This window comes from Plectropomus leopardus, chromosome 22 (genome assembly GCF_026936395.1).
Source record: "Plectropomus leopardus strain MGB_pleo_1.0 chromosome 22, ASM2693639v1, whole genome shotgun sequence".
NCBI classification, from domain to species: Eukaryota; Metazoa; Chordata; class Actinopteri; order Perciformes; family Serranidae; genus Plectropomus; species Plectropomus leopardus.
Window position 1 is genome coordinate 23,405,017 of NC_142197.1, and position 25,692 is coordinate 23,430,708.

At 39.6% G+C, this 25,692-nt stretch overlaps 1 protein-coding gene across 5 annotated transcripts in view; it reads right to left on the reverse strand.

Moving 5' to 3' along the window:
* The window catches only part of sbf1 (SET binding factor 1), an 85,601-nt gene that overhangs the window by 37,984 nt on the left and 21,925 nt on the right, over positions 1 to 25,692 (reverse strand). For 2 of the 5 annotated variants that reach the window (XM_042511533.2, XM_042511531.2), the window contains exons 2-11: positions 18,556 to 18,641; positions 16,916 to 17,053; positions 16,539 to 16,667; positions 15,620 to 15,730; positions 13,076 to 13,147; positions 8,947 to 8,976; positions 5,272 to 5,377; positions 4,486 to 4,618; positions 3,593 to 3,701; positions 1,861 to 1,974 (exon numbers count right to left, since the gene is read on the reverse strand). In XM_042511533.2, coding sequence (XP_042367467.1) covers positions 1,861 to 1,974; positions 3,593 to 3,701; positions 4,486 to 4,618; positions 5,272 to 5,377; positions 8,947 to 8,976; positions 13,076 to 13,147; positions 15,620 to 15,730; positions 16,539 to 16,667; positions 16,916 to 17,053; positions 18,556 to 18,641 — 1,028 coding nt within the window. The remainder of the gene's footprint in view (positions 1 to 1,860; positions 1,975 to 3,592; positions 3,702 to 4,485; positions 4,619 to 5,271; positions 5,378 to 8,946; positions 8,977 to 13,075; positions 13,148 to 15,619; positions 15,731 to 16,538; positions 16,668 to 16,915; positions 17,054 to 18,555; positions 18,642 to 25,692) is intronic. The other 3 variants (XM_042511532.2, XM_088072760.1, XM_042511534.2) reach the window with 3 other exon arrangements.

A 25,692-nucleotide genomic window follows, 5' to 3' on the forward strand; every position in this document is an offset into this window, starting at 1 on the left:
ATTACATCCACTGTTATTCATGCAGTAAAGGAATAAACCATAATATAGTTAAGAGAGTGCAGATGTTTTATGAGTGCTGTTTAATTCTGTAAAAAAACAGCGACATCGAAACTAGTTTGTGCAGCAGATTGTTTACAGCACGTGACCTGACAGAGCAGCATGACAGCAAAGTCTAGAGCACTGCCAATATGTCAAATTATTTATGTCTACATACCATGTTATGCAGGTGGCTACAATTGTAAAAACTTATGCAGTAAATTAATCATAAACTGAGAGGAATTTCCTGCAGCAGCACCTTTGTGATCCTCACACCTGAAATAACACATCCCACTGTTTGACAGTCATCTCACATTTGTTATGTAATGTGCACACAGTACAACAAAAGGAAGCAGGAAATAAACTAATACATTCTGCAGATATCAATAAGAGAACAGGGAAGCTGGAAAATCATTTGTTTACATGCTTTAAAAGATAAAAACAATCATTTCTCAGAATGGGCTGGCACTGAAATACTGGAAGGGGCTGACGCTGCAGGATGCATTAAAGTGCTTGATATAAGCTAGCGTTATTTGAAGTGTGTGATTGTGTGATATGAACACAATGGCGATATGGTTGTAACACCAGCCGAGTTGGTGGCAGCATAGCATCCAGCTTCTATTGAAATGAAACTAAACCACAAGAAAAAAAGAAAAAAACATGGACACCTTTACTGAAACTTAACCTTACTGTTCCATTTGTAAATAAATGAAAATACTTAAATGTACAGTAAAAAGAATTAATGTCCTGTTTTAAAAATGTACAGAAAAAATATGGAAATAAACTTTAGAGGGGCCAAAACCACACCATCCTTAATAAATAATTGCTGAAGACAATGGAGGACGTCATACTGTATATACGTATGCTGTGTGTGACAGATGAAAGGTTGACCTTGACCTTTGACCTTGACCAACAAAACCTAGTCAATAAAAAAAGGTCACAGTGACCTTTGATCACCAAATCTTATCAGGTCATAAAGTCTAAGTGGATGTTGGTCCCAAATTTGATAAATTCCTTAAAGGCTATCTCGAGATATTCCATTTAATAGAACTAGAGAGATATGGTCAAAGTGACCTTGACCTTTGACATATGACCACCAAAACCTAATCAGATCAACATTGAGTGCAAGAGGACGTTTCTGCCAAATTGAAAAAATTACCTCAAGGCGTTCGTGAGATATTGCATTGACAAGTATGAGATGGACGGATGGAAAAAATGTTTTGTGAGATCACAGTGACCTTTGACCTTCAACCACTAAACTCCAATCAGTTCATTCTTGAGTACTAGTGGACATTTGTGCAACATCTGGAAAAAGAAAATCCCTGAAGATATTCTATTCACTAGAATTAAACAGAAAATGTCACAGTGACCTTGACCTTTAACCTATGACCACCAAAATCTAATCAGTTTATTGCTGAGTCCAAGTGGACGTTGGTGCCAAATTTAAAGAAATTCCATCGGGGCGTTCTTCAGATATCGCGTCTACGAGAATGGGACAGACGGACAAACGTAATGACAAACGCTACATAATGCCTCTGACAACAACTACGGCTGGCCCAGAGGCATAAAGATCCAATCCATCACTAAAAACTTGCAAAACAAAACAAACTGTAAAAATCAACAACACCAAAGCCAAAACGAAAGATAAGTGATGCAGAGAAATAAGAAGAAAACAATCCCCCAAGAACTTCCTGGCATCTCATCCCATAAAGCGCCGCTGGGGAATTTACTGCTTGGTAGAAACCACCCACTGGATGTTAATGAGGTTTCCCAGTACAGACTCTTAGTGTGTGTTATGGGTGTGTTCAGCGCTGCAGCTCTTACCATGGAGAGCACAGTCTGGGTCTGCTGGAGGAGCGGCTCAGGCAGCAGGGAGATGTGGACACACTCAGGGATGGTCACCGTGCCACCGTCCAGGTCGGCGATGATCACATCCAACTGAAAACACATAAATTTAATTATTTATTTTTTAATCTCAGAGACTGTTGATAAAAGCATGATACATGAGCTGATTGCAGCAACTGAAAGACAAATGCAGAGACGGTTATCTCTGTCAACAGCTGCTCATTTCAGGATGCTGACTATCAAACAAAAAACAGTCATATTTCAATGCAGACGGCAGAAGGGGATGCCCCAGTGATAACCTCTGACCTCTGACCCTGACGACGGCTCCTACATTGTTGAAGGGCATGTGACTACAGTACAAAACACAGCGTCCCGTTGTGATGTGACACAATGGCTACATCAGGGCGGCACACAGCAGCACACAGCCAGACATCTCTAACAGGAGGTTCATTACACTCTCATCAGGCTTCAATAAGACAGCAGATAATTATTCCTTTGACCAGCAGATGTAGACAGTGACTTTTGTCATGTATGTTGGTATCATTTATCTTGGCAAGGTCTGTAAAGAGCACTGCATCAGACAGTTTATTAAAAGACGGATGAACCATTGCTGAATGGGTCAGTGAGAGTTTAAATGAAACATTCTTTTCATTGTAATCAAAAGTCAGATCCATGTCAGAGTAACCGAGGCTATAAATTAAAGTATATAACAGGTTTTTTTCATAGAATAGTTTGACCTCTGATTTTGAAAGCCCCTGAAGTTTATTAACCCTCTGAAACCTGAGCAAACTGCCTTGACTTCTTTCAAAGAAGAATGAAATCAGCAACTAAAGAAGTAATTAAAGAAAAAACTGCAAGGAATTGGTGAAAAATAAAGTTAAATAATAATAATTTAAAAAAAAAAAGTTAAAGAAAAGTACCAGAAAACGGATGGGGGGGGGGATGTACAAAACAAAACAAAAATAGTTTAATGGTCATTTTTCCCTTGATTTTTTAATAATCTTCTAAATCTACAAATTTCTATCAATTTGGAGAACATTTCTTGCCAGTGAACTCATTGCCTTCTTGGGGTTTAAGAGTTTAGATATCTGTGAAAGGCACCTCAAAGCAGCACAAATGAGTGTGTCAGTTCAGGTTTCAAAAGGTTAAATTATGGCACAATGCGTTTAACTTTGACACTAAGATTTTTTGTTTTTAATCTCATTTGTTTCCCACAGCTGGAAACTGGCAGCAGGTGTTCCAGCCAGTCTATCTTGCACACAGTGCATGCTGGGTTTTTTAATGATACTGGCTGTTTGTTTATTGTTGATGGAGTGCATTTGTGTGTAGTTGGCATTTTGTCCTCCAGCTGGCTGTGAGGTGCCAACATTTTCTGCTGCTTCAGACTGCTTCCCTGGCTGCTTTATGTCTGTTCATTTTCTCTCTCAGAACGCATCGCCAACAATCTCCAATAAAACTATTATGGAGACGAATGAGCGACAGTATTGTCAAGTCGGTATTGTCACACTGAGTGTTGATATTGTAACAGCACTGCTCATACTGCTTTTAGTGAAATACTGTGGTCGAAAAATTCCAGTCCAGTGGTTATCACTGTTATACTCAGTTCAAACATATGGACTTAAAGTATCTGTTTAAATTTTTTATAATTCAAACATACATTTCAGGCCTACAAAAAAAACAACAACAAAAAAAACCTGACACGAGAACCCACCAGTTCTTGTGTCTCAGAGCGGAAGAATGAATTAACACCGATGATGAAGGGGGTGGGGGTGCTCAGGACCTCTAGTAGTTTCCCCGGCAGGATGGGAACGTAGGTGAAGCTGGAAGGGACACAAAAAATGATTTAGCACATCTGCTACTACTACTTTTGATTCAACCTTGCAATATTGTTTCAGAACAGCTAGAATTACTTCCTTGTGATTTTACCTCTGTGAACCAGTCAAAAACTGTAACTGCAGTTACAGTTTACATCGTCTGTCCAGAGTCAAAAAAAAACGACAGTAGACAAATATGTTTCAAATATGGATGTTGCTGCAAAGAAGCTATAATTTCTAAAATGTGGATGCATCACACATATCTTCAACCCGACAAAGATTTCTACAATCAGCACAGTTTGAAGATTTGTGTCACCAATTTAATCTCTAATCAAATGTTTCCCCTTTTGTTTCTGAGATATGACACTGACTAATGGCCAAAAAAAAAGTACTTTTGCAGAACATTATGATGTCACAGTGAAGCTGTACTTCAACCTTTTAAATAAAAAATGTAAGCAGCTCCTGCCAGACATTTGTGTGAAATTTTGTCATAATTAGTGTATGATTTCTTGACAAAAAACAACAGTTCATCATTGATTCCCAGTGGACAGTCGTGCCAAATTCTCAGAAACTCCCTCAAGTTGTTCTTATGATATCTGGTTCATGAGAATGAGACAGACACAAGGTCACGGTGACCTTGACCTTTGACCACCAAAATCGAATCAGTCCATCTTTAAGTCCAAGCCAATGTTAGTGCCAAATTTGAAGAAATTTCATCAAGGCATTCTTGAGATATCATGTTCACAACGCTGAGACGAATGCAAGGAGAAACTGAGGAGTGGAATCGCACCTGTATTTGAGGGGGAACATGATGGCCAGCAACCCCCGGCAGGCATCTGTTAGTCTCTGGTAACTGCTGGACAGGAACAGGATCTTATGTTCCGTCAGTGCGGCACAGAACAGATACAATACGTTGACTATACCTGAGGGACGAGAGAGCAGAGACGAGACATCACAGGGAGTCCAGGACGCTAAACAATGTCATATATTCTACCAGTATTAGTGCAAGTTAGTTATCCAGGTAATCTCATGAGCTAAAATTCTGCTGTGATGGGAAATTTAAAAACATTTGCTAGAGGTTTAACCCTTGTAACCCTGAGCAAATTAGCTTAACTTGAAAATTAGTTAAAACAGAATTAAATTACACTTCAAAGTTAATAAAAGTTGTAGTAAAAAAATAAAAAAATAAATGACCTGAAGAAAGTTCTTAAAAATGATAATATTTCTGTGACTTTATTTTCAATATGTAACTAAATTATGATAATTATCAATATTTTTTTCTCTTGCTTTTTTTATTTTTTTTTCCCACTAAACATTTTTCCCCTGCTTTAAAAAAAAGAAACAATTTTCTAAATCCACTAATTTCTTGCCATATCTTAAACATTTCTTAACAAGTTGCTCACTGCCTTTTTTCCCATGTTTTTGAAAGAAATTACAACAATTTGCTGGGGATTAGGTTAGGTTAGATTAGGTTTAAATATTTGTCATAGGCATCTAAATGCAGCACTAGAAACAGCACTTATAGCAGGCTTTCTAGACATTCTGTAAGACAATTATCAACATCTTCAAACCATACCAAGCTGTCTGAAGAGCTGGGCCACGCTGGTGCCGCTGACAGGCAGCGAGTCATCGATGGGAGTCTGGATAACTTGCCGGTCGCCAGCACCTAACGTTATTGTCCTCTACAGATGAAAAAAGAGCGGAGAGAAAAGAAGGATTAACAGGGGAGGTTGAGGAAACCAAAGAACGATTGGTGTTTCTGAGAAAATCAGGGGTTTGACAGCGTGGTTTAATCACAGTTGTGCGTGTCCGGTGAGCAGCGTGAGTCAGCGACAGAGAGATGGAGAATCCCGGAAGCTTAGCAGGTACATGACAAATAAAACACAAGCCATTCCAGCTGATCGGGACATGAATGGAGCCGGGTGGGACTCCATGCCAACGGCCTTATTGCGAAAACAACACCGGCAGCCCCGTGTCAGTGAGCCTTTATGGGAGAGAGAGAAATCCCAGCGACATGGCAGGTGTCATGCGCAGGCGATTTTTCCACCACAGTTGAATGTGAGCAAATGAGATTGATCAGGATGAATCTGTATGGATGATTCGCTTAAGGTCATGAAGCATGTCTGGGGATAAAATTAACCTTTAAATCTGTAGAATCTGATCTGAGTTGTAATCTGTAAAAAACAAAGTGTCTGCAGCACAGACACTGCTTATCACAGGGAGGAAATTCAGCATCTCTAATTTGCACTACACTGTGTCTACTGTATATGCCCTTTATTACATAACTACATTGACTTTGTAAATCTGGAAGTCTACTATGCTCCAGACAGACGACTAAGCCAATAAATATCGACTTGTGTGTTGTTAGGATAACAAGCGTATCCGGGAGTGGGAATGAGAATAATTTAGACTGCAAAAATACAAATCAATACAGTACGGTTAAAATAATACAAAACAACTAAGCATTTTAGCACAAGATGAGGCTGTTTGAGGCAAGATCACATGACTACTGGACACAGAATACCTTGGGAACATGGTTTCTATTGTATGTGAAACGTCTGAGACTCATTATTTTAATTAAAAAGGAGATTTTTTTAAGTGGGGTTGTATGGGCTACTAATCCATGGTTTGTGTATTACATACTGCAGATGGCAGTCAGCATGCCCCCAGTTTGGAGAAGAAGGCTGGAGATGAAAAGCTAAGCAATGTAATGCTGTAAATGGGGGCCAGCAACAAAATGTATTTTAGCCACCTAAAAAAAAAAAGAATCAATATCAGTTTAAGTGTATACTACACTAACCCTTTGAAAGCAGGATCGACATCACTTATTTTGTTGCAGCATTCAGGTGCCTTCAGGTCTTTTGAAAACATGGGAAAGCAACTTGGTAAGAAATGTTATGCAAATTGCAGGAAATCAGTAGATTTGAATAAAATAAATAAATACATTTTTAAAAAAGCTGGGAACAAATGTTCAATGGGGGGCTGATAACGGCTTTTGTTTGCTTACTTTTTTCTTTGTAATTTTTGTAATATTTAATTTCCTGTAATTTAATTTGGGAAAATTCTTCTTAAATTTCTGGTGACCTTTTCCCATGTTTTTGACAACAAAAATGAGGCCAATTTCTCAGATTTCAAGGGGTTAAGAGTATTTTCCTGGGTTTACATTTCTGTCAGACAGCCTGTTTCAACAAGAAAGCCTTTCGGATCTCCATCGATTGAGTCTGGCTTTGATGAGAGTGATATAACGGCTTTATTTTCCCATTAGAAACCACTGCCCGACATTGAGGTAAAGCAGTAAAAATACTTACAATCTAGCTTAAACCTAAACTGATACTGATTTTTCTGGACTTTTTTGATAGCTAAAATATGTTTTGTTGCTGCCCCCCATCCACAGCAGTACATTGCATAGCTTCTGTGTCCGACTCTAGCCTGCTTCTCCAAACTACTATTGATATCTACTAGTTGTAATATGTAATATAATAAGTGATCCATATAACCCCACTTACAAAAATGACTGATCACTTTAAAATCGGTACAATTTTTTATGTTTAACAGGCCTCTATGCATCAATTTGGGTTGCACAATAATGGGCAAAATAAAAATCCAGATATTTTTCCCAGATGATCACACTTCCATGCAGTGTACACGGAGAGAACAAAATTACATGAAAGCACTTGTATCAACACCTGAATACTATTTTGAACAACAGCAGATATTCCACTTGTATTTTTTCATTTTGCCAGAGGGCTTTCAATGTTCACAAACCAGTTTCTGAAAGAGAGCTTCACCTGAAGTGTCTCAAATGTACCCACAGTCAGTATGAATGTGTTCAGCTGAGGGGGACAAAGTGCAGCATTATTTCATGCTCTCTGCAGCAGCAGCAGCAGCAGCAGCAGAATTAGCATCAGCAACTAGAGGCGAGCTGTTAGCAATACAATACTGTGATCCAACATCTGATCATCAGGTGTGCCCAATTCATTGTTTGGCCTTTGAGATTTGAAAATGAAGGTCAGATATGTGACGACAACAGAAAACTTTGTTTTGTCTTTTAAATGCATGTGTATGATGTATGTTTGTGATGTATCATTCTGTGTCCCCTCTTTAAATTCTAAGGGTCTCTGCAGGTCCTTGAATGCAGTGCAGGCGGAGCTCAATTTTTTTTTCTCAGCAGCAATTTGTGACTCATGAAGTAGATAACTGATCTTTTGATCTATTAAGAGCTGATTAGATCAGATCAGATCAATGGATGAGAAGAGCAGCTGCTGCAGATGAATGCATACTCACTGAAATACTTTTAGATGCAGCAGAATGAATGGTTAAGTTTCACTTTAAATGCACCTGGTATTCTGCTGCTTCACCTGTGCTCAGAGTACTCTACCACTCAATTTAAGTGTTGGCAACTTCAGTAAACTAAGTTAGTCTGACTCAACTTGATCATCACAAAGTGGTTTTTGCTAATGATGAAGAAGAGATCTGTGAATTCTGTGTTGTTGATATGTTTAAGAAAATACAAATATGACTGGTTTGGAACCAGCAGAATACAAATATATAGCTCAGTATCCTTGGTTTATTAAAGTTGCTAAAACTTAGGAGGGTAAATTTGATTTATTATTATTTTTAAGTTGCAACAACTTCACAGAATTCAATAAATATAACTAAATTTTAAGTAAACTTAGATGTAAAGTTAACAAAAATTAAGTCGTAAAGTTAGATTTAGTTGCATTTTTTAAGGCAATGTGTTTCATAGATTTTCTTTAGTAAAATCAACTGAAAAGATTTTGCATTGTAGGAACTAATAAACTGCAAAGACAATTAAGTGCCCCACAAAGTAGCGTTTGAAGTCTTTGAAGCAGATGTTTTAATAGTGGCTGGCCGTCACAAATAAATGAATGTTGGGGAAACCCTGGAATGTGTTATGAATCTGCTGCTTATTGATGCTAAATGGAGTCTTTAAGTTATAAACTCGGGGTTTAAGGGATAATCCTTACCTGTACATTTATTCAAAACTACCTTATCTGTGTTGTGATTGTGTGAAAAAAGTACAACTTCAGAGGCTCATATCTGATGTGTACTTAATTTGAAATGATCAGTTGTTGGTCACATATTAAGTCTGTGTCAAAGCATTTTGATTGGTTCTCCTGCCACAGGAGGCGTGCGTGGATCGGCTGAGGGGAATGGGTGGCAAAAGGGAAGCAGAGAAAGTTTGGGGCTGATTGGTGGCGAGGGGGAGAATGAAGTCAGGCTGGCGTACCAAACTCTCCTCTCTCTCCTCCTGGCCCGGCTACATGAGCACCCAGCACGAAAACACACACACACACACACACACACACACACACACACACACACACACACACACACACACACACACACACACACACACACACACACACACACACACACACACACACACACACACACACACACACACACACACACACACAACCCCCAGGATAAGACACAGGTTAGAAATTACAGGAGTGACCCAAACATAACAACATTATGACAGTAATGTATCAGCATGGCAAAGAAACTAAGCTGCACAAATAATTACGTCGAAAACATGATCTGCAGGATGATGGAGTGTAAAAAATAAAGATGAGTGCAAACATAAGACATGAGAGACACGCATGCAAAATAAATAGCCATCATTTAGCATTCAGCAGCACAGCAACAGGTGATCCATAATGTCATTCCACTCCTGACTCTAGACGAACACACAGAGAGCAACAACAGTACAAATACTGATAAATGACTTTCATAACAACAATAATGTAACAGAGGGGTATACAGATTAGTATTACTCAGTTTACTGTAGGTCGCACACACGCACACACGCACGCACGCACATGCACGCACGCACACACACACACACACACACACACACACACACACACACACACACACACACACACACACACACACACACATTATGGAGGTACACAGGAGCCTTACTGAACACAACGTTTACTTCTGCCCTGTGAGAGACAAGAGAACTGATCAGAAGATATGGAATGAGTTCCTCCATCTACATTTAGTATTCAAATTACACTGTAACAGTAAAGCAGGTTTTACACATCTGCATCAAACTGATGCTGTATGAGGGCTATGCGTAGACCCTATGCTGCAGCCTGATGTGCACATCCCCAGAAATATAACCACACCTTGCAGCCACGCAGACCTCCTGTTTATTTTTGTACGCTGAAAACCGTTTCCTTAGTGAGAACAAGACTTTTACTGAGTTTTATTTCACAAACACACTGTAAAGCTGATGTTACTTAAAATAATCATGGAAACCGACTGCCTTGAAAAAGTAAAGAAAATACAACTAATCTTAACTAAGAACTCTGAAACTGGGAACGTCAGACCACTGTTTGGCTTTAAACTACACCAAGTAGTCAAATTAATACTGCAAACAGCTGACTTCCTGCCCTGAAATCACCTTCTAACCTCAAACTCATTGTCACACTGTAGTGATCTGAGGTAAAGGGAAAAACTGAAGTTCACATGGCTACGTGATGTGTGTCTCACCATGTGATCGACTGACAAAAAGTGGCAATGACCTCCAGCAGAACAACTTGTACAACTTTCAGTTTGGTGCCGGTTATGCCTTACAGCTCTAATGTGTTCCTCCTAAATCACATTTAGTCAGTCAGAGCGCTTGGCAGTGTAACAGGAACAGGGATTGGAATTCCCTCTGTCACATGAATTCATGTTCGAGACAGATTCACACATTTTCCTGTAACAGCTCAATCGCTGATGGATGAGCACTTGACTTTCTTCCATTGTAAACAGAAGTCATTCCACATCATGGGAAATCTGATACTATTCTACAAGAAGGGTCATGCTCAAGGTCATATATTGTACAGATTGTGGGGATTTACTACATTGTTCAAGGGGGCTTAATGAGAAAGGATGCATAAGAACTCAATGGTTTGTCACTTCTGTGTTAAGGTCACCCTGCTGCTCCACCTTTGTCATTCACCATGTCTCGCGTCAGGCCAACAGCCTGAAGTTCACTCCACATTAGGGTTGTGTAAACGACTCAGATAAACGACTGCAGTGTTGTAACATCCTGCTTGTAAACCTGTTGAAGTCACACACTTGTAAAGTGCTGCAACTGAGAAGTTTTTTTTAAAGATAAATGAGGACAGTTTAGTCCAGTTCACTCACAGTCCAAAGTTACATGGCAGGACTTCAGACCCCTTCTAGTCAGTCAGCAGATGTTAATTTGACAGCCTGCCACATACAAGTGCATGTAACTGTAGATTTTAAGTTAAGGTGCCGGCAGTTGATCAAGCTTTTGCCAAACTGACCATTCAATAAGTCCCATCTCTTTAGTTTCTGTTGCTACGCTGGTTAAACTTTCCCTTCTTTAACGGTGAATAAGCAGTTTACAATGCCAACATTTAAAGAAGCTTCATGGAACATTCAAAGCATATCTATGATTCACAGGCTGCAGTAGGGTACCTGCACAGTCCTCAATATGGAGGTGGCTGAGCCAGTGGCTAACAGCAAGAATGGAAGTAACAGTGTGAACAGTGCTACCAGCAGGAGCAGTGCTACCAGTGGAAACGGTGCTACCACAGGAAACGGTGCTACCAGCGTGAAAGGTGCTACCAGCGTGAACGATGCTACCAGTGTGAAAGGTGCTACCAGCGTGAAAGGTGCTACCAGCATGACAGGTGCTACCAGTGTGAATGGCGCTACCAGCATAAGTAGTGCTACCAATGTAAATGGTGCTACCATCATGAATGGTGCTAACAACAGCAGGACTGCTGAGAAAGCTAACACTGTTGACCTAGGGGGAACCAGAGGGTGGGCGTTATGCTTCTGAAACAATGGTGTTCACTATTATGGATAGGGACGCCATTCTCAGAGGTAACCACAGTCTGAGCATAGTGCAGAGTGGCATCAACTAGTTAGCCACTGGGCAATATACACAGGGACTCACATGCTCTAAAAACCATGTTATGCCGGGATATCTACCTCAATAAAGAGCAGAGACGCTATGGTGAAAACAGGGGGAGCAAAACTTCAGTCTCTGCTCAAGACATCTTTGCATAGCAAATACTGTTTTGCTGCTATGTGAATGTGTTGAATGTCTTAAACAAAACATTTGATGTAAAAAAAAGGATTTCAGGATTTGGACTAACCAAAATGTGTGACCAAAGGAAAGAGATTATTAAAATGTCTTTTAATAGAAACATAAAACTCTTTCCAACCCTGTTTGAATATCGATTTTTCTTTCTTTTCTTTTTTACAATAACAATTCAACATGTAAGACGTTTAAGTTTCTGAATTCACACTGAGCCTCTCTCTCTCTCAAGTAAAAAAGTTTTAAATAACTTGAAAGAGTTCTGACAGGAAAATATTATCACATGGTGCTAACATACCCACACCCATTTATTACAATCATTGTAACATGAACAATTATGTAATGCTAACCACTGTCACCAACACAGTTTTACAAAGACATAGAAATGCAAGCTCCACTAAGCCTCTGCAGAAGGTCTGAGTCAAAAGCTGTTTGGTGTACGCCAATGTTGCCACGACAACATGACTAATGTCAGAGATGAGTTCGGTGTCACGTTGCTGGAGTTATTCTGCTGTGTGTGTTTGGGCTGAGGCTGACCTGAACAGACAGACTGTGGTAATGACAGACATTTAGTGAAGCTGATAGAAACATCCTGTGTGATTAAACAGTTAAAGGAATGTGTGTAAGCGTGTGTTTGTGTAACTCTGTCGTCGTCCTGAGTCGAAGGTACAGAACTGCTTGTGCTTGGATGGAAAGACGCAGCAAATATTATATATAGTAAGTGTTTGTTTTAAGAGAGACAAACTGCCTGTGCACCAACGAGTGTTTGTGTTTTCACATGTGTGTTAGTGTGTGAGGTGAGCTGCGCATTAGCCTCTGCTGTTTGGGTCTGTTTGTGTGTTAATACTGATTAGATCTGATTCTCTCATTCAGACGCTGTGCTGCCCGGTAGGAAGCCATCTGCCGTCCCATATGGTCACCCAGCAACTAAACTACGACCTGCACAGCAACCACTTTGAATGTGTGTGTGTGGGGAAGACAACTTGTCAATAATCTGCTTTAAAATGCCAAATAGCTGCAACAAATCAAGTTAATAACAAAAGTGAGGGATGACAAAAATAACTGAATGTTTTAAATGATTAATATGATTCCGTAGAAACTGTTTGATCACAAAACACACAAAAAAGCAGGTCAAGCGCCATCAATCACGCATGATTTGAAATGACTGCAAGAAAGAACACATTCCTTAAAGAAAAGAAAACAAACTCGGTTCTGTTTGATTAACAGAATCAATAACATTGAGCTGGCTGTTGATTGGTCAAGCTTGCAAGGACGGGAAAGTTACCTGGAGACAGGCCAGCAGCCAGTCACAGGCCTGAGGAACCTTGTCTAAACTACAAACTGGGGACTCATCTATCTGTAACACAGAGGAACCAGTGTACAGTGGGGTGCACACAAATGACACACATGGGTTAGAACATGTGGAAACCACAGTGGGAGGCTTCAACCGATGTGTGTTCAGAGAAAACAGACACTTCCTACTGTACTGTACTGTTCACCATCGGCATGAAGAGGTATGAAAGAATGTTTATGTGCTTCCAGAAATCATTAAAAATACAGACAGAAGCCCCTATTTACTTCAGCTAAGATAAACAAAACGTGGTTTTTACAAACTACATGAAATGAATTAAGAGAGAGAAATGGTAGAATAAAAGAATAAGAAATAAAAAAAAAAAACTCAAAGTAGCCCAAACATGCTCTAAAGTAACACACAATTCTGCTGGTTCATGTAATTCATGTATTTCCTGTAACTTCAGCATGAAGGGAAAAAACTTTTCTCATTGGCTGACTTCACAAACATATCAACAAAAAAAAACAAATAAAAAAAAAAAAAAGCTTGGTCTAAAGTATTTAGTTGGGATTTCAGATTTGATACACCAGTTAAAAGAAAACACAGACATGATTGTTTTGTTTATCTGGTTATAAATGGAAGGATTGCTGTCTGCTTGCAAAATGAAATGATTCTGTGTATATCTGATAAGAAGCACTAATCAAACACAAAGGAGGCTTTGTGTTTCGCAGAGCTTTGAAATAAATGTCTCCCAGAAAGCACATAACTAGGCCTGTCACGATAAATATTTTCTTAGATATTATATGGTAAGGGTGGGAATCCCTGGAGGCCTCACAATACGATATCACAATACTTGCGTCACAACACAAAATTATTGCAATTTTAAACGTTTTGCGAGTATTGCCATGACATGTTGCTATATATTACTTATTTTCAACTGCTAATTATGACCCTGAAAGTAAACTTTGTCAACATCTGTTTCATCAAAATTAAAATTTTGTTATCTATATCTATATCTGTATATCTCACAGCCAATTATTTTGATTGCAGCAAGATGTGTCTAGTGTACTGACAGAGCAACTGATTTTATTTTAGTAAGCTATCATAAGCCGAATTTGTATTTGCAAATTAATAATTTATGTAATAAAAATACTAGTACTTTGCAACCTTGTATCGATGCAGTATTGCCGGGCAAATTATCATCCTATGCTGTATTGATTTTTTCCCATACCCCTAATATTTTGTCAGAAATAACTGTGATAAATCACATTATTGTCTTTTGAGACCATTTACTGATATAACTAACATAATTATATTACAATATATTAGCATGATGTCAGTACATCCTTCCAAAGAGCAGTAAGCTTTTAATTGTTAAGAATATTTAAACATTGGAATTGGAATATGAAAGAAACTAACACCTGTTAGGGGGCTTGCTGATAAATTGAGTGGAAGGTGAAGTTGCTGGAATTTAAAACTACAAATGACAAACTTTTTGGCTCATTATAAGTGGTTGCTGAGCTAATGACTATCAGAAGTGAACCTCCTCCACTCCTCCACAGAAGTGCAGCTGCAGGCTACCGGTGAGCTACCCTGTGTTAGCTTTGTAGTGTTGTTTTATTTTTTGGCTTTTTTTTTCTTTGGGCAAGTAGGCAGGTGGAGAGGAAAAAAGGGATAATGGCTACACCCAAGTCTTATTGTGGTCGGGAAAACCCTGCTGTTTATTCTGGTGTCATGTTAGTGACATCCTCATGTTAACAAACAAGCATGTCAGCAAATTAAAATATTGAATTCAGCAAAATAATTGAGTTCATATCGATATATCAAGTCAATGACATAATTACTGTGACAGGCCCACCCATAACAAAATGAACAGAGATGATGCTAAAAATTTCTCTACTAAATTGTGTTTACAGCACAACTGACAGCACTGTATATACATTCCACTCCAGGAACAAAGATGTGCTGTAAAACCAGCTCTTTAAGAACATTAGAAGAACATATTTAAAACCACGTGACTCTCTGTAGAAAGTAATCCATAAATTATTTAATTATGCATGCACAACGCAGTGTGCTTGCACGTTACAAGCACCTCTGCATGTGCATATCATAATCCCTTTACACGCATACATATACAGTACACATTAAGGGATGTAGAATTCGACCACAGTTAATACTGTTTTGTTGTACCAGGCTGACATGAATGCAAGTTTAGCGATACCAGCTGTTCATGCTGAACAAGGCACTAAGATAGCAGGCTGCGCCAAGCTCTTCGTCTCTACACTGCTTTCTGCCTGAAGAAACTGCACTGCTGAGCAAGGCATGTGCTAACATAGAGTGTGTACCACCCAGCAAAGCCAAAGAGTTGTAACAGCAAAAGAGATGAGACGAAAAATACTGAGTCACTGTCAATCTTTCTCCTTGGTTAACTGTTATCAACAGCTTCTGTTTATATGACATCAAATCAAGACTTTGTCTTTTGCCTTTGTAGGGCAGTGCAGTTTTATTGTGAGGAAGAGATTAACAGTCAGCAGTTACCTGGGAGCCTCCAGCAATGGGGATGACACAGGTGAGGAGATTTCCGATCACCGTTTCCAAGGGGACAGACAGGCCATCTACATGGACGGTGTAGATCAGACCCAGACAGTTCTGTGCAAACGAGAGGGGGGGTTGCAGAGGTCAAGGGTCAACAAAGGCGTGCCACAGAGCCACATAGACTGGTTACTGTAATAACACAATATGAACAGCAAAGAAAATTAGTGCCGGGCAGAAAATGTCTCTAAATACATTTCTGTTCCGTTATTCTGTTCCTGAGTTATGACGTTGAGTAATGGCCAAAAAGTGTTTTTGTCAAATATTATGAACAGTTAAGTTGACCTTAGACTTTTTGGATCTAAAATGTCATCACTTAAATTACATATCCAGTTACGCATGAAATTTTGAGTTTAGTTAAACATGTTTTGTGAGGCCACACTGACCTTGACCTTTGACCACCGAAAGCTAATCAGTTAATTGTTGATCTCAAGTTGATGTTTGTGCCACATTTTAAGGAATTTCCTCCAGGCGTTCCTGAGACATATTATTTACTAGAATGAGACAGATATAAGGTCAAAGTGAAAACTTTTTACCACCAAAATCTACTCAGTTTATTGTTGAATTCTAGTGGACGTTTGTGCCAAATTTGGAGAAATTCCATCAAGGCATTCTTGAGATATCACGTTACAAAGTGGATAAGCTGACAACCCGGCCTCCAGCCACTGCTATCACCGACGTAGAGATGCAAAAATTGTTCAGGATTGTGTCTTGGCCTTCGTTTGTCTTTGTGTGTCTTGATAGATAAGGTGCTAAGACTACAACTGTCTACTGAAAGGCAGTGCACACAAACCCAAACACATGCTGGTGTCATTTCCACAAAAGATGCACAACAGAGTGTTTGAGGCTGCTGTATTTGCCGTACCCTGAACACTTCGGTGTAGTCAAGTCGGGAAACCAGCACCAGGCTCTTGGGGGCAAAGACCTGAGCTTGTTGGACAACAGCAAGTTCCTCATCCACTTCATCCGCCTCGCTGGCCTCGGCCTTCTGCAGCTAAACAAAGAAAGGAACAGATGTAGACATCAGGCTGAGATTAAAACAAACGGGTTTACAAACAGGATTAACAATTATCACGATACACACCAGTGGTGCAGCAGGAAAGATACTCACCCACAAATAATGCATTAAATGGATGTAAACACATTCATTCCAATAAAAGCTGTTCACCTGGCTGCATCTCGCCAACACATTTTCTGTACTTAATATTCCAAATAATGCTTTTTAAAATCAGCCTGTCTGACCTGCGGGTTGTCAAGGCCCTCCCAGAAGGTGAAGCAGGCACAGTAGTGACGCTCCGAGTTGATGTCAGTCAAAACCGCTACAAAGAAGGAGGCAGGCTGCCGCTCGGGAACCAGCTGCCAACCGCTGGGCTGACAGAACTGGAGAGGAGGAGGAGGTCAGAGGGGAAACGGGGACAAGGGTTAACATCAGAAAGAAACGGGGAAAAAAAGAGAAAGACAGCAACAGGACACATGTTCTTACTACACCACAGCGTGATTCATCCATGCATAAGCTATCATTAACACAACAAAACGGGTTCTGAAAACTTTCCATCCACTTTTTAATGAATAGATGTGAAACTATATTCTGCTCTCATTTGTTATCACACTATAGTCAAGTCAAAGAAGTTATGGTATGTTGTTTTCAAATATTTACTCCCACAACAAGAGTAAGTACATGAAGCAATTAATACTGTCACTGTTGACTGAGGTGAGCAAACAATACAAAGTCAATACTAGCATTCGTCTTTGTTACGATATAACATTTATCATGTTATGGTCATTATTCATTAAGGTTCTTCATTCACTTGATGACTTGAGGTGAAGTTGGCTTGTAACTGGTATGTGTAAACATGTCACACCAAAACCGTTAACGATGCAATTTTGAGTTGTCGGTTTCACCTCTGATTCGCAGAGCAGATATGCTTTTACCTTAACAAACTTTTTCACCTCTTTATGAATCCATGCACATTCTACAGACCTGACAGCTGTTGGTCTAAAGTCATGTTAGGGATGCAGCAATCTTACTTTTTCTGCTCCAATGCAGATTCAGAAAGATTTCAGCCTTGTGAGCTCATCCTTGTGTCTTATCAGGCCATCTAGGTTAAACTGGTCCACAGTAGCTCTCAAGTTCAAAAGTTTCCTCACTTTTCCGTGTACAATTAATGTGTTTTCTTAAATATGCTGAGCCTGAAGGGGCTATATCTCAGACAAACCAAAGGAAGCAGCTTCAGGCATAAAACCATTCATTCAAGATAACAAGACTTTAAACAAGACTTTCAGAGCGCTGACTCTTAGTCTGCTCAAACCTTCCAACAGGCTTACTTATCCATAACTGATACTCTACCTCAAGAGTGTCAAACATACAGCTCATGGACCAGAACCGGCCCGCCATAGGCTCCTGACTTGTAAATGGTTTGTAAGGCAGCGGATCAATTAAACTGCTTGTTTAATAGCTTACACATTACTTGTGTGTGATGATGCCAGCATTGCTACACAGGAGTGGAAATGTATGCAAAAATTAAAATGACAGTAATGACAGTGAGCAACTGACTGACTGGATGCACAAAAAGTGAGACTTACTGTTGAAATTGCTGTTATTTATTTTCAGGCTGTTTTATCATCTGTTCATAAATGAATGAACGTTCTTTACACAAGAACTTGGATTTTATTGTTATTTGTAGGTTATTATGAAATGGTTTTATATGGTTTTTATCAATTCAGGCTGCATGTGGCTCAGGAACTAAAACTAGCTCAGTTGTTAGTGTCTTGCTCCAAACATTGAGCTGCCCAAGAAATTTAACCCTCTAACCCTGACAGGGTTAAGTGCCTTGCTCTAGTCACTGAGCTACACTGGAGCATGTCCACAAGTGTTAACTTACCAGCTCTATGCCTTGTGGGAACGGGCTGTCCTCCCAGTCTTTCTCAGGAAACCGCTGGAGAATGCGACCTTGACCTTCACCCTCCACTGCAGACAGACACCGAGAGAGGCAAGCACAGAGGTCAGTCCATGTTACTGACATTGTTTGTTGTGTGTTTGTTTCTTAAATAAGTTCCTTTGTGTTGTTTTTTAAAGCCTTATCAACATGCTGATAATCAACAAAAAAACAAATCCGACAGTCACAAGCTGCTGCTGACATAAAAAAAAACTCATGGAGAGCACGATTGCGTTTACGGAGCCACAAAAACTTCAGAATTTAGAGAGGGGACACAGAATGATAAAAAGGGACACACACATTTAAAAAAAGATGGAAAAAAGTTTGCTGTTGTGTGTTTACTGTTGTCTTGTCTTCAGGAGAGTTCATATCTGCCTGTTAAACAGCAGTGTGATGTGTTAAAGTGCTTATTTGTTGCTGGTTAATGAGGCCATGTCCACTGTTGGCCAGGGCCTGGCTCATCACAGTGGCACAATGACACAACAAAGGCCGACTTATGTAACCACCACAGGCCCGTCTTTCAGCTTAGCTCCATCTGAAGCCCTGCAGGCTGCTTAATGGCAGCATTCATCCACACAGAGAATACACTTATCCTCCCAATACAAAGGATGTCAATCTAGCAGAAAACTGCACAAAACTAAATATTATCTCATGTTTGATAAAGGAGAGATTTTCACCAGCATTTAGAACGAACCTGGACAGTTCAAGAAAACAACGGAGCCTTTAGGCCTTTACCAAGGGAACTAAAACAGAAGCATGGATACACAGAGACAATACACAAACAGAAAGTAGGCCAGCTCCCAAAACACACAGGGAATTGCTTAAGTCATCCCCTCTTCCTACAGAACTAGGGTTATGTAGACGCTTGTGAGAGTGGTGTCCTTGGATCAAGTTGTCAAAGACAAGAGTCTATTTCCATTTAGTTTTGAGATGATTGGCCCTCGTCTATGAGCCGCGGCCCGCTCTTAAGTGCTCTGGCATCAACTGAAAGCCGGAGAGGGAATTCCTTGAAGTGCACTTTCTAGTCCGTAGCTTTTTTAGGGGTATTTTTCCTAAACAGAGTTAAAAACATCACTGGTGAAAAGGTTTGTTATTCCACATGAGTAGGGGCATCACAGGCCTAAAATGTTGAGTGCCATGTAAACTTGTAGGCAAAAAATATCCTTGTTTGAGTTCCAGAGGGACCTTCAACCTCATACAATGAAGACTGTGGCTGCTTCTGATATTTCATACCAACATGCTATTTACGCCTTAAAACCTTAGTATAAAACCATAAGTACCTGAATTGCATACTATCTCAGCTGAAATATTACAGTATACAAACACTGGACACTACACCAGCACAAATATCCCATAATGCATTGACACAGAGGACAACGTGAAAAATAAAAGAAATAATCAGACACACCAGCAACAAATCCCCCATTAACTTGATGTCCTGTCACTGCCCCTTGCTAATGGTAACCTGAAGGAGAAAGCAGTGGAAAATTTGTGTTTCTTCAGATTCCATTGAACATATGGAAAAAAAGTTAATGATGATAACTGAACAGTGACTAGTATGTTTATATTTCATATGACACATCATATGCGTTCCCTTAACTTTCACCAGAAAAAAAAAAAATTGCGGTGATGACAATAGTGAGCTCAGTCCCGTAGTAAGCATCATATTACTGCGGTATTGCGGTTACCGTCACAGCCCTAGTTGGCACCGGTTACCACGGTTATGCATCTCCAACCCGCAAGGATGCTTTGGAGAAGTGACACGGTTATTGCAGCACAGTGCATCCAAAAAAAGTGAATGCAACTGTTTATGTACACCAAAGTATGTTAGTATATATATTGGGTATGTGGTGCATAGTATATGATTTCGAACACAGCACGCAAGACTCCGCACATCACCACAAGCGAGAGTGTGTTTGCAGATTCCACAGGTTGTACAATCGGAGATTTTCATTCATCCATGGTGCCACATGCACTGCAAAAGCACACGTCTAACTTTACTAAAGGTTTCCATAAAAATAACAAGCTATAATTAGACTGTTTTCAACAACTGAGCTGCAGCAACATGCTTAACAGTGTCATATATTAATCAACAGACAAAACAAAACAAATCACAGTGTGCTTGTAAAAAGGGAGTGGTGAACTTTGCTATGACACATGAACATGTGACTTGACCAACCTCTCACCACCGCCTTAGAGACCTTAAAAAGCAGTGCACGTGTCCCCTGATACAGCCTTATGTTGTGTTCTGTAACAATATGTTAACAGTGGATGACAAGCTGTAGGTGTATCAGGAACACACACACAATGAGAAAACCCAGGCACACACAGTGCAAAGCGGGGCTGGTGCAGATACACTATCAGCCAATAGTCAGGCAGGGTGGGGATTACACAGCCAGTTAAAGCAGGACATCCTGCAGCTGAGGGAGGAGTGTATGAATGAGTCTGCTGGGAGTGACACGCAGGCCTTTCAAATAAACACACACACACACACACACACACACACACACACACACACACACACACACACACACACACACACACAGAGCTCCTTTCTTGTTCTGCTCCTTTCCCCCTCAACACAACAGCTCACTCGTTGAATCGGGCTGGTTTATGGAGAGGTATAGATACAAGAGTCTCCTGGTCACAAGAGGCTAATTTTCCCTCTGATCCCATGATGTCAAGTATATGTGCGTGTATACAAAAGGAATCTATGGAATGTAAACACAACTTAAAGGCTTCCAATTGACTTCACAAAACCAGCAATTACTCGGAGAAATGAGAAGCTACAGAGCAAAACAATGACTGTACCAATGTGGAAACTAATTTCAACCACTGCAAATTTCAATTACTTCATAACTTTCAAAATATTTTGATTACATAAAAGAAAATTACAGGAAAAGACAAAAAGGTTTTCCATTTCCACTCCATGCAGCTAAAATCCTAACCTGTCATTTTATGACGATATAAAGCTGCTCAACGTGCTGTTTCAGTGAATGTTTCAAGATTCACTGCAGCTGGAGTCGCAGAGTCTGTTTCACTCTGATCTGCCAAAGACCAGCACCTTTCTGCCGTTTTCTCTGCGCTCCCCATGTTCTCTGAGTTAGTCACAGAGCTAACTGGGCTCATATCCACTGATACCCACTCAGTCAGTGACCCAGCATGGATCACAAGGCGGGTTTCCATTACAGATTTGCACAAAACATAAGCAATATTTTCGAAATGATGATTAAAAAACAACTGCGAGATGACTATGCAACTTCTATTGCGATGTCATGAGACTTCTGCTCTGGCCATAGCATTCGAAGAAGCATGGAGATGGATGTTCAAAACATTTGCAGGTTTATTTCTATTGCAGCCACCCCACGAGCCATCATTATTTCCTATTGAAGGCGATGTAGGCGTGTTATAGCTATAATGGAAAGGCAAGCCCGGCTACGTATGAGGGACTTTTGGGCAAAAGCCCAAAAAGTGTTTCCATTGCAGTTTTGCATGGCTTTTTAAAATTGCCTGGAATACCACCTTATGTGAGTTCAAAAATTTTTTTTTTTTAACTGACGTGTTTCAATTGGCGTATTTAATATTTGCAATTACAATTTGCACAAGTTAAGGGTTAATGGAAAGCTGCCTACTGTTAGCAGAGCACACATGAAGCAGCAGTGTTTTCCCCTCAGTGCAAACAACAGTCTGAGAATACTCCTAAAGCAATTTAAGAGCACACTGTCAGCCTTTAACCAGACCATAAAACTGAAATAAAATTACAAGCCTGTAACCTCTTGGCCTTTTTCTGGTTAATCAACCCAGCAACAAAAAGCGAAAGCAACCTCTGCAGCTGTATGGGTTTCTGTAGACAGCTGCAGCAGCACAGGAGAGCATAACGCCCCGAACAAGCAGCAAGCTAGGAGCCTGTCGGTCCTATCAGGGAGCTGCAGTGATACTTTCATATTACCTGCTTGCACCAGCAACAACTTTTGGCATTAAATGAATATCAGTGTGATGCAAACTTAAATAATGGACACCCAATTGAAAAAGGTTATTTTTCCACGATGCAAATGTTTGTTTTAAACTTCTGAACGGGTGAGTGTTTGTACAGGTTTAACAGAAGCTCTGATTTCAAGTGAAACACTTGCATAATGCGTCATATCTTTTTGGCAAAAGATTGAAATAACTGGGCGTTGTGAAACAAAACTAATTGAATATTTAAAAATAGACGCTATCTCAAGAACATGCTGACCAGCATCGATATCTCATTATGAAATGTTGTTACTTGTGACAAAAGCTTCAAGTTCGCTGCGCCGATCCAACATCCTGGTTGTGAGGCAGGTACAGTGACTGCATGCGTAGAGGTCATTCCACAGCTTCTAAGTTAAAGTGAGTGTAAGAGATGTTTGTGGGAGGTTATCTTTTCAGCTTTTACTGGAGCAAAATGTTGTTTTAACTCAAAAACCTCCTATTGGGTCAATTATGTAAATATGCTCATTTTCATCTGCAGTCCATGGCAAGTTGATCGCATTTAAAACTAGAAATTCCACCTGGGGGTTGAATGCCTCGGTGCATCTCTCAAGTAAGATACATTATACATCAGCATCAGTGCAAACATGGATGCCTCACACACATCTTTCCCCCAGCAGCACAAAAGATCTCTCTATCAATCAGCACAGTTTCAACGCTGACACCAAAGATTAGTGTCACCAATTCAGGATTGGACCAAATGTCTCCCTTCTGTTCCTCAGTTAGTTTTTGCAAAACATTATGATGTCACAGTGAAGTTATGTTTTGGATTTTAAATGTCATTACTTCATCATTTTATCCTATCAGACATTTGTGTGAAATTTTGTCAGAATAAGCATATAAATTCTCTGGGTATGGCCAAAAAATGTTTTGAGGTCACAGTGACCTTGACCTTTGTCCATGAAATTCTAATCAATACATTCTTACATCCAAGTGGATGTTTGTGCCAGATTTCAGAAAAACTCCCTTAAGGCATCCTAGAGATATTGCATTCACAACGAAGGGACAGATGCAAGGTCACAGCAACCTTGACCTTTGACCACCAATATCGAATCAGTTACTGTTAAATCCGAATGAATGTTAATGCCAAATTTGAGATAATTTCCTCAAACTTGACCTGTGACCTATTACCATCAAATTCTAATTAGTCCATTCTTAAGTTTAAGTGGATGTTTGGGCTAAATTTGAAGGAATTACTTTCAGTCTTTTGTGAGATATCGCATTCACAAGAATGGTACATACGTACACTTGGACGACCCAAAAATATAATGGCTCAGGCCTCAGCTATTGCTGGCGTGGAGGCAAAAAAATACAAAAAAGCAAATGTGCAAAACCTCATGTCTTGTATCCACATACAAGGTACATAAAATACACATGCACACGTGTCCTTTGGCCATAGACCACAAATAAAGCAGAGCAAATACAAACTGATTAGAAATCAAGATCTACCACAAGAGTTCAACCATTCAGGACTGTCATGCTTTATGGGATTCATTACTGCAGCTGGCATGTGTCTTTGGCCCTTCAAATTGTTTGGATCAAACTCCCCATTATTAAATCTCATTTTTTCCAGCTCCTGCAGAAATACTTTTGCGTGTCACTGGATTGATCCATGGTTTGTTGGCAGAGCAGTGTGCTACCAAACACAGCAGGATCTACTAACAACTGACAACACTCAGTAACTACAAGAAGCAAGCCTTTGTCTTATATTTTAGAAAGGGAAAGTTATTAGACGACTGTACAAGCAATGGAGTATTATTCTTGTAAATGTCTGCGACAACATGGCAGAATTTAACTTGTATCAGGCAACACGCAGGCCTCCCAGCTTCATCAGAAACAGTAGAACCTGCCATTACTTTTCACGCATCCCTTTTTTATATGTAGCCTTTACTTTAACCCTCTGAAACCCAGAACAACATCATTTTTTTGTGCTGCATTCAAATTGCTTTGTCTTCTTTTGAAAACATGGATAAAAGGGCAATAAGAAATTTTGCAGGAAGTGTTCCACAAATTACAGGAAAAGAGTAGAACTGGAAATATTTTTTTTTAAAGCAGATAAAAATGTCCTCAAGAACTATAATTATAGTTATCATAACTGTATATTAAATGTATTTTATAGAATTCTTTTTTCAATTCTTTTTTTCAGGTCACGTCCTTATTTTACTGTATTCTATTTGACTGTTTTTTCCATTTTTTCTCTTTTTTTTAGGTAATTTTCTTATACTTTTCAACTTTTTTTTCTTCTAAGTTGTGGGTCTTAAGTCAAGCCAATATGCTCAGGTTTCAAAGGGTTAACAGTCTCTGTTTAAGCAAAGTGAGAATTTACCTTGACGAAAAATCTGTTCTTTCTGCAGTTGAGAAATAGGGTAGGAATCCTAAGTTCTATGATATCTAATCATTCGTGATACTACCTGTAATTCCCCTGCACAATGAAGTTAAATTAAAATTATGTCAATACAGTGACAGTCCTGTACCTGGTACAGTGTGTGAACATAAGGAATCACACCCATGTCAATATGAGGTGGAAAGACAGAGCTGTCTGGAACTGCAACTAATGCATTATTAAGGATGATGAAATGGGAAAAAAAAGCAATGATGAAAATGTTTACTTTTAAGAAATAATACTTTATTCTGCAACACCGTACTGAAACAGACATGCTGCAATATGCCCACCTGCACCTGCAGATAGCACTATTTCTCAACACTGTGCTCAGAAATCAAGGTCACGGGGCAGCAGTTTGAAGTGGACAATGATGGGAAATCAGATATCTGTATCAAAAAATGATAGAGTATCAAATAATGATAATGTGAAAACACAGAATCTGATTAGATGGGTAATTACGTTTTGTAACAAGTCGGCTATAACTGTAACACTGATTCTCTGATAGGGTGGTGACCGATGGTGTACACAGTCGGGGCCTCACTGTTAGGACACTCCTAACAACAACAATCAAACCTTTGTTTTCCTTTCCAAAACAATGTGAGGTCTAATTCGTTCATTCATTCATCTCTTTCTCGTCCTCCCTTAATGTAACGGTGAGGAAGGTGTGTGTGTGTGGAGTGAAAAGTCAG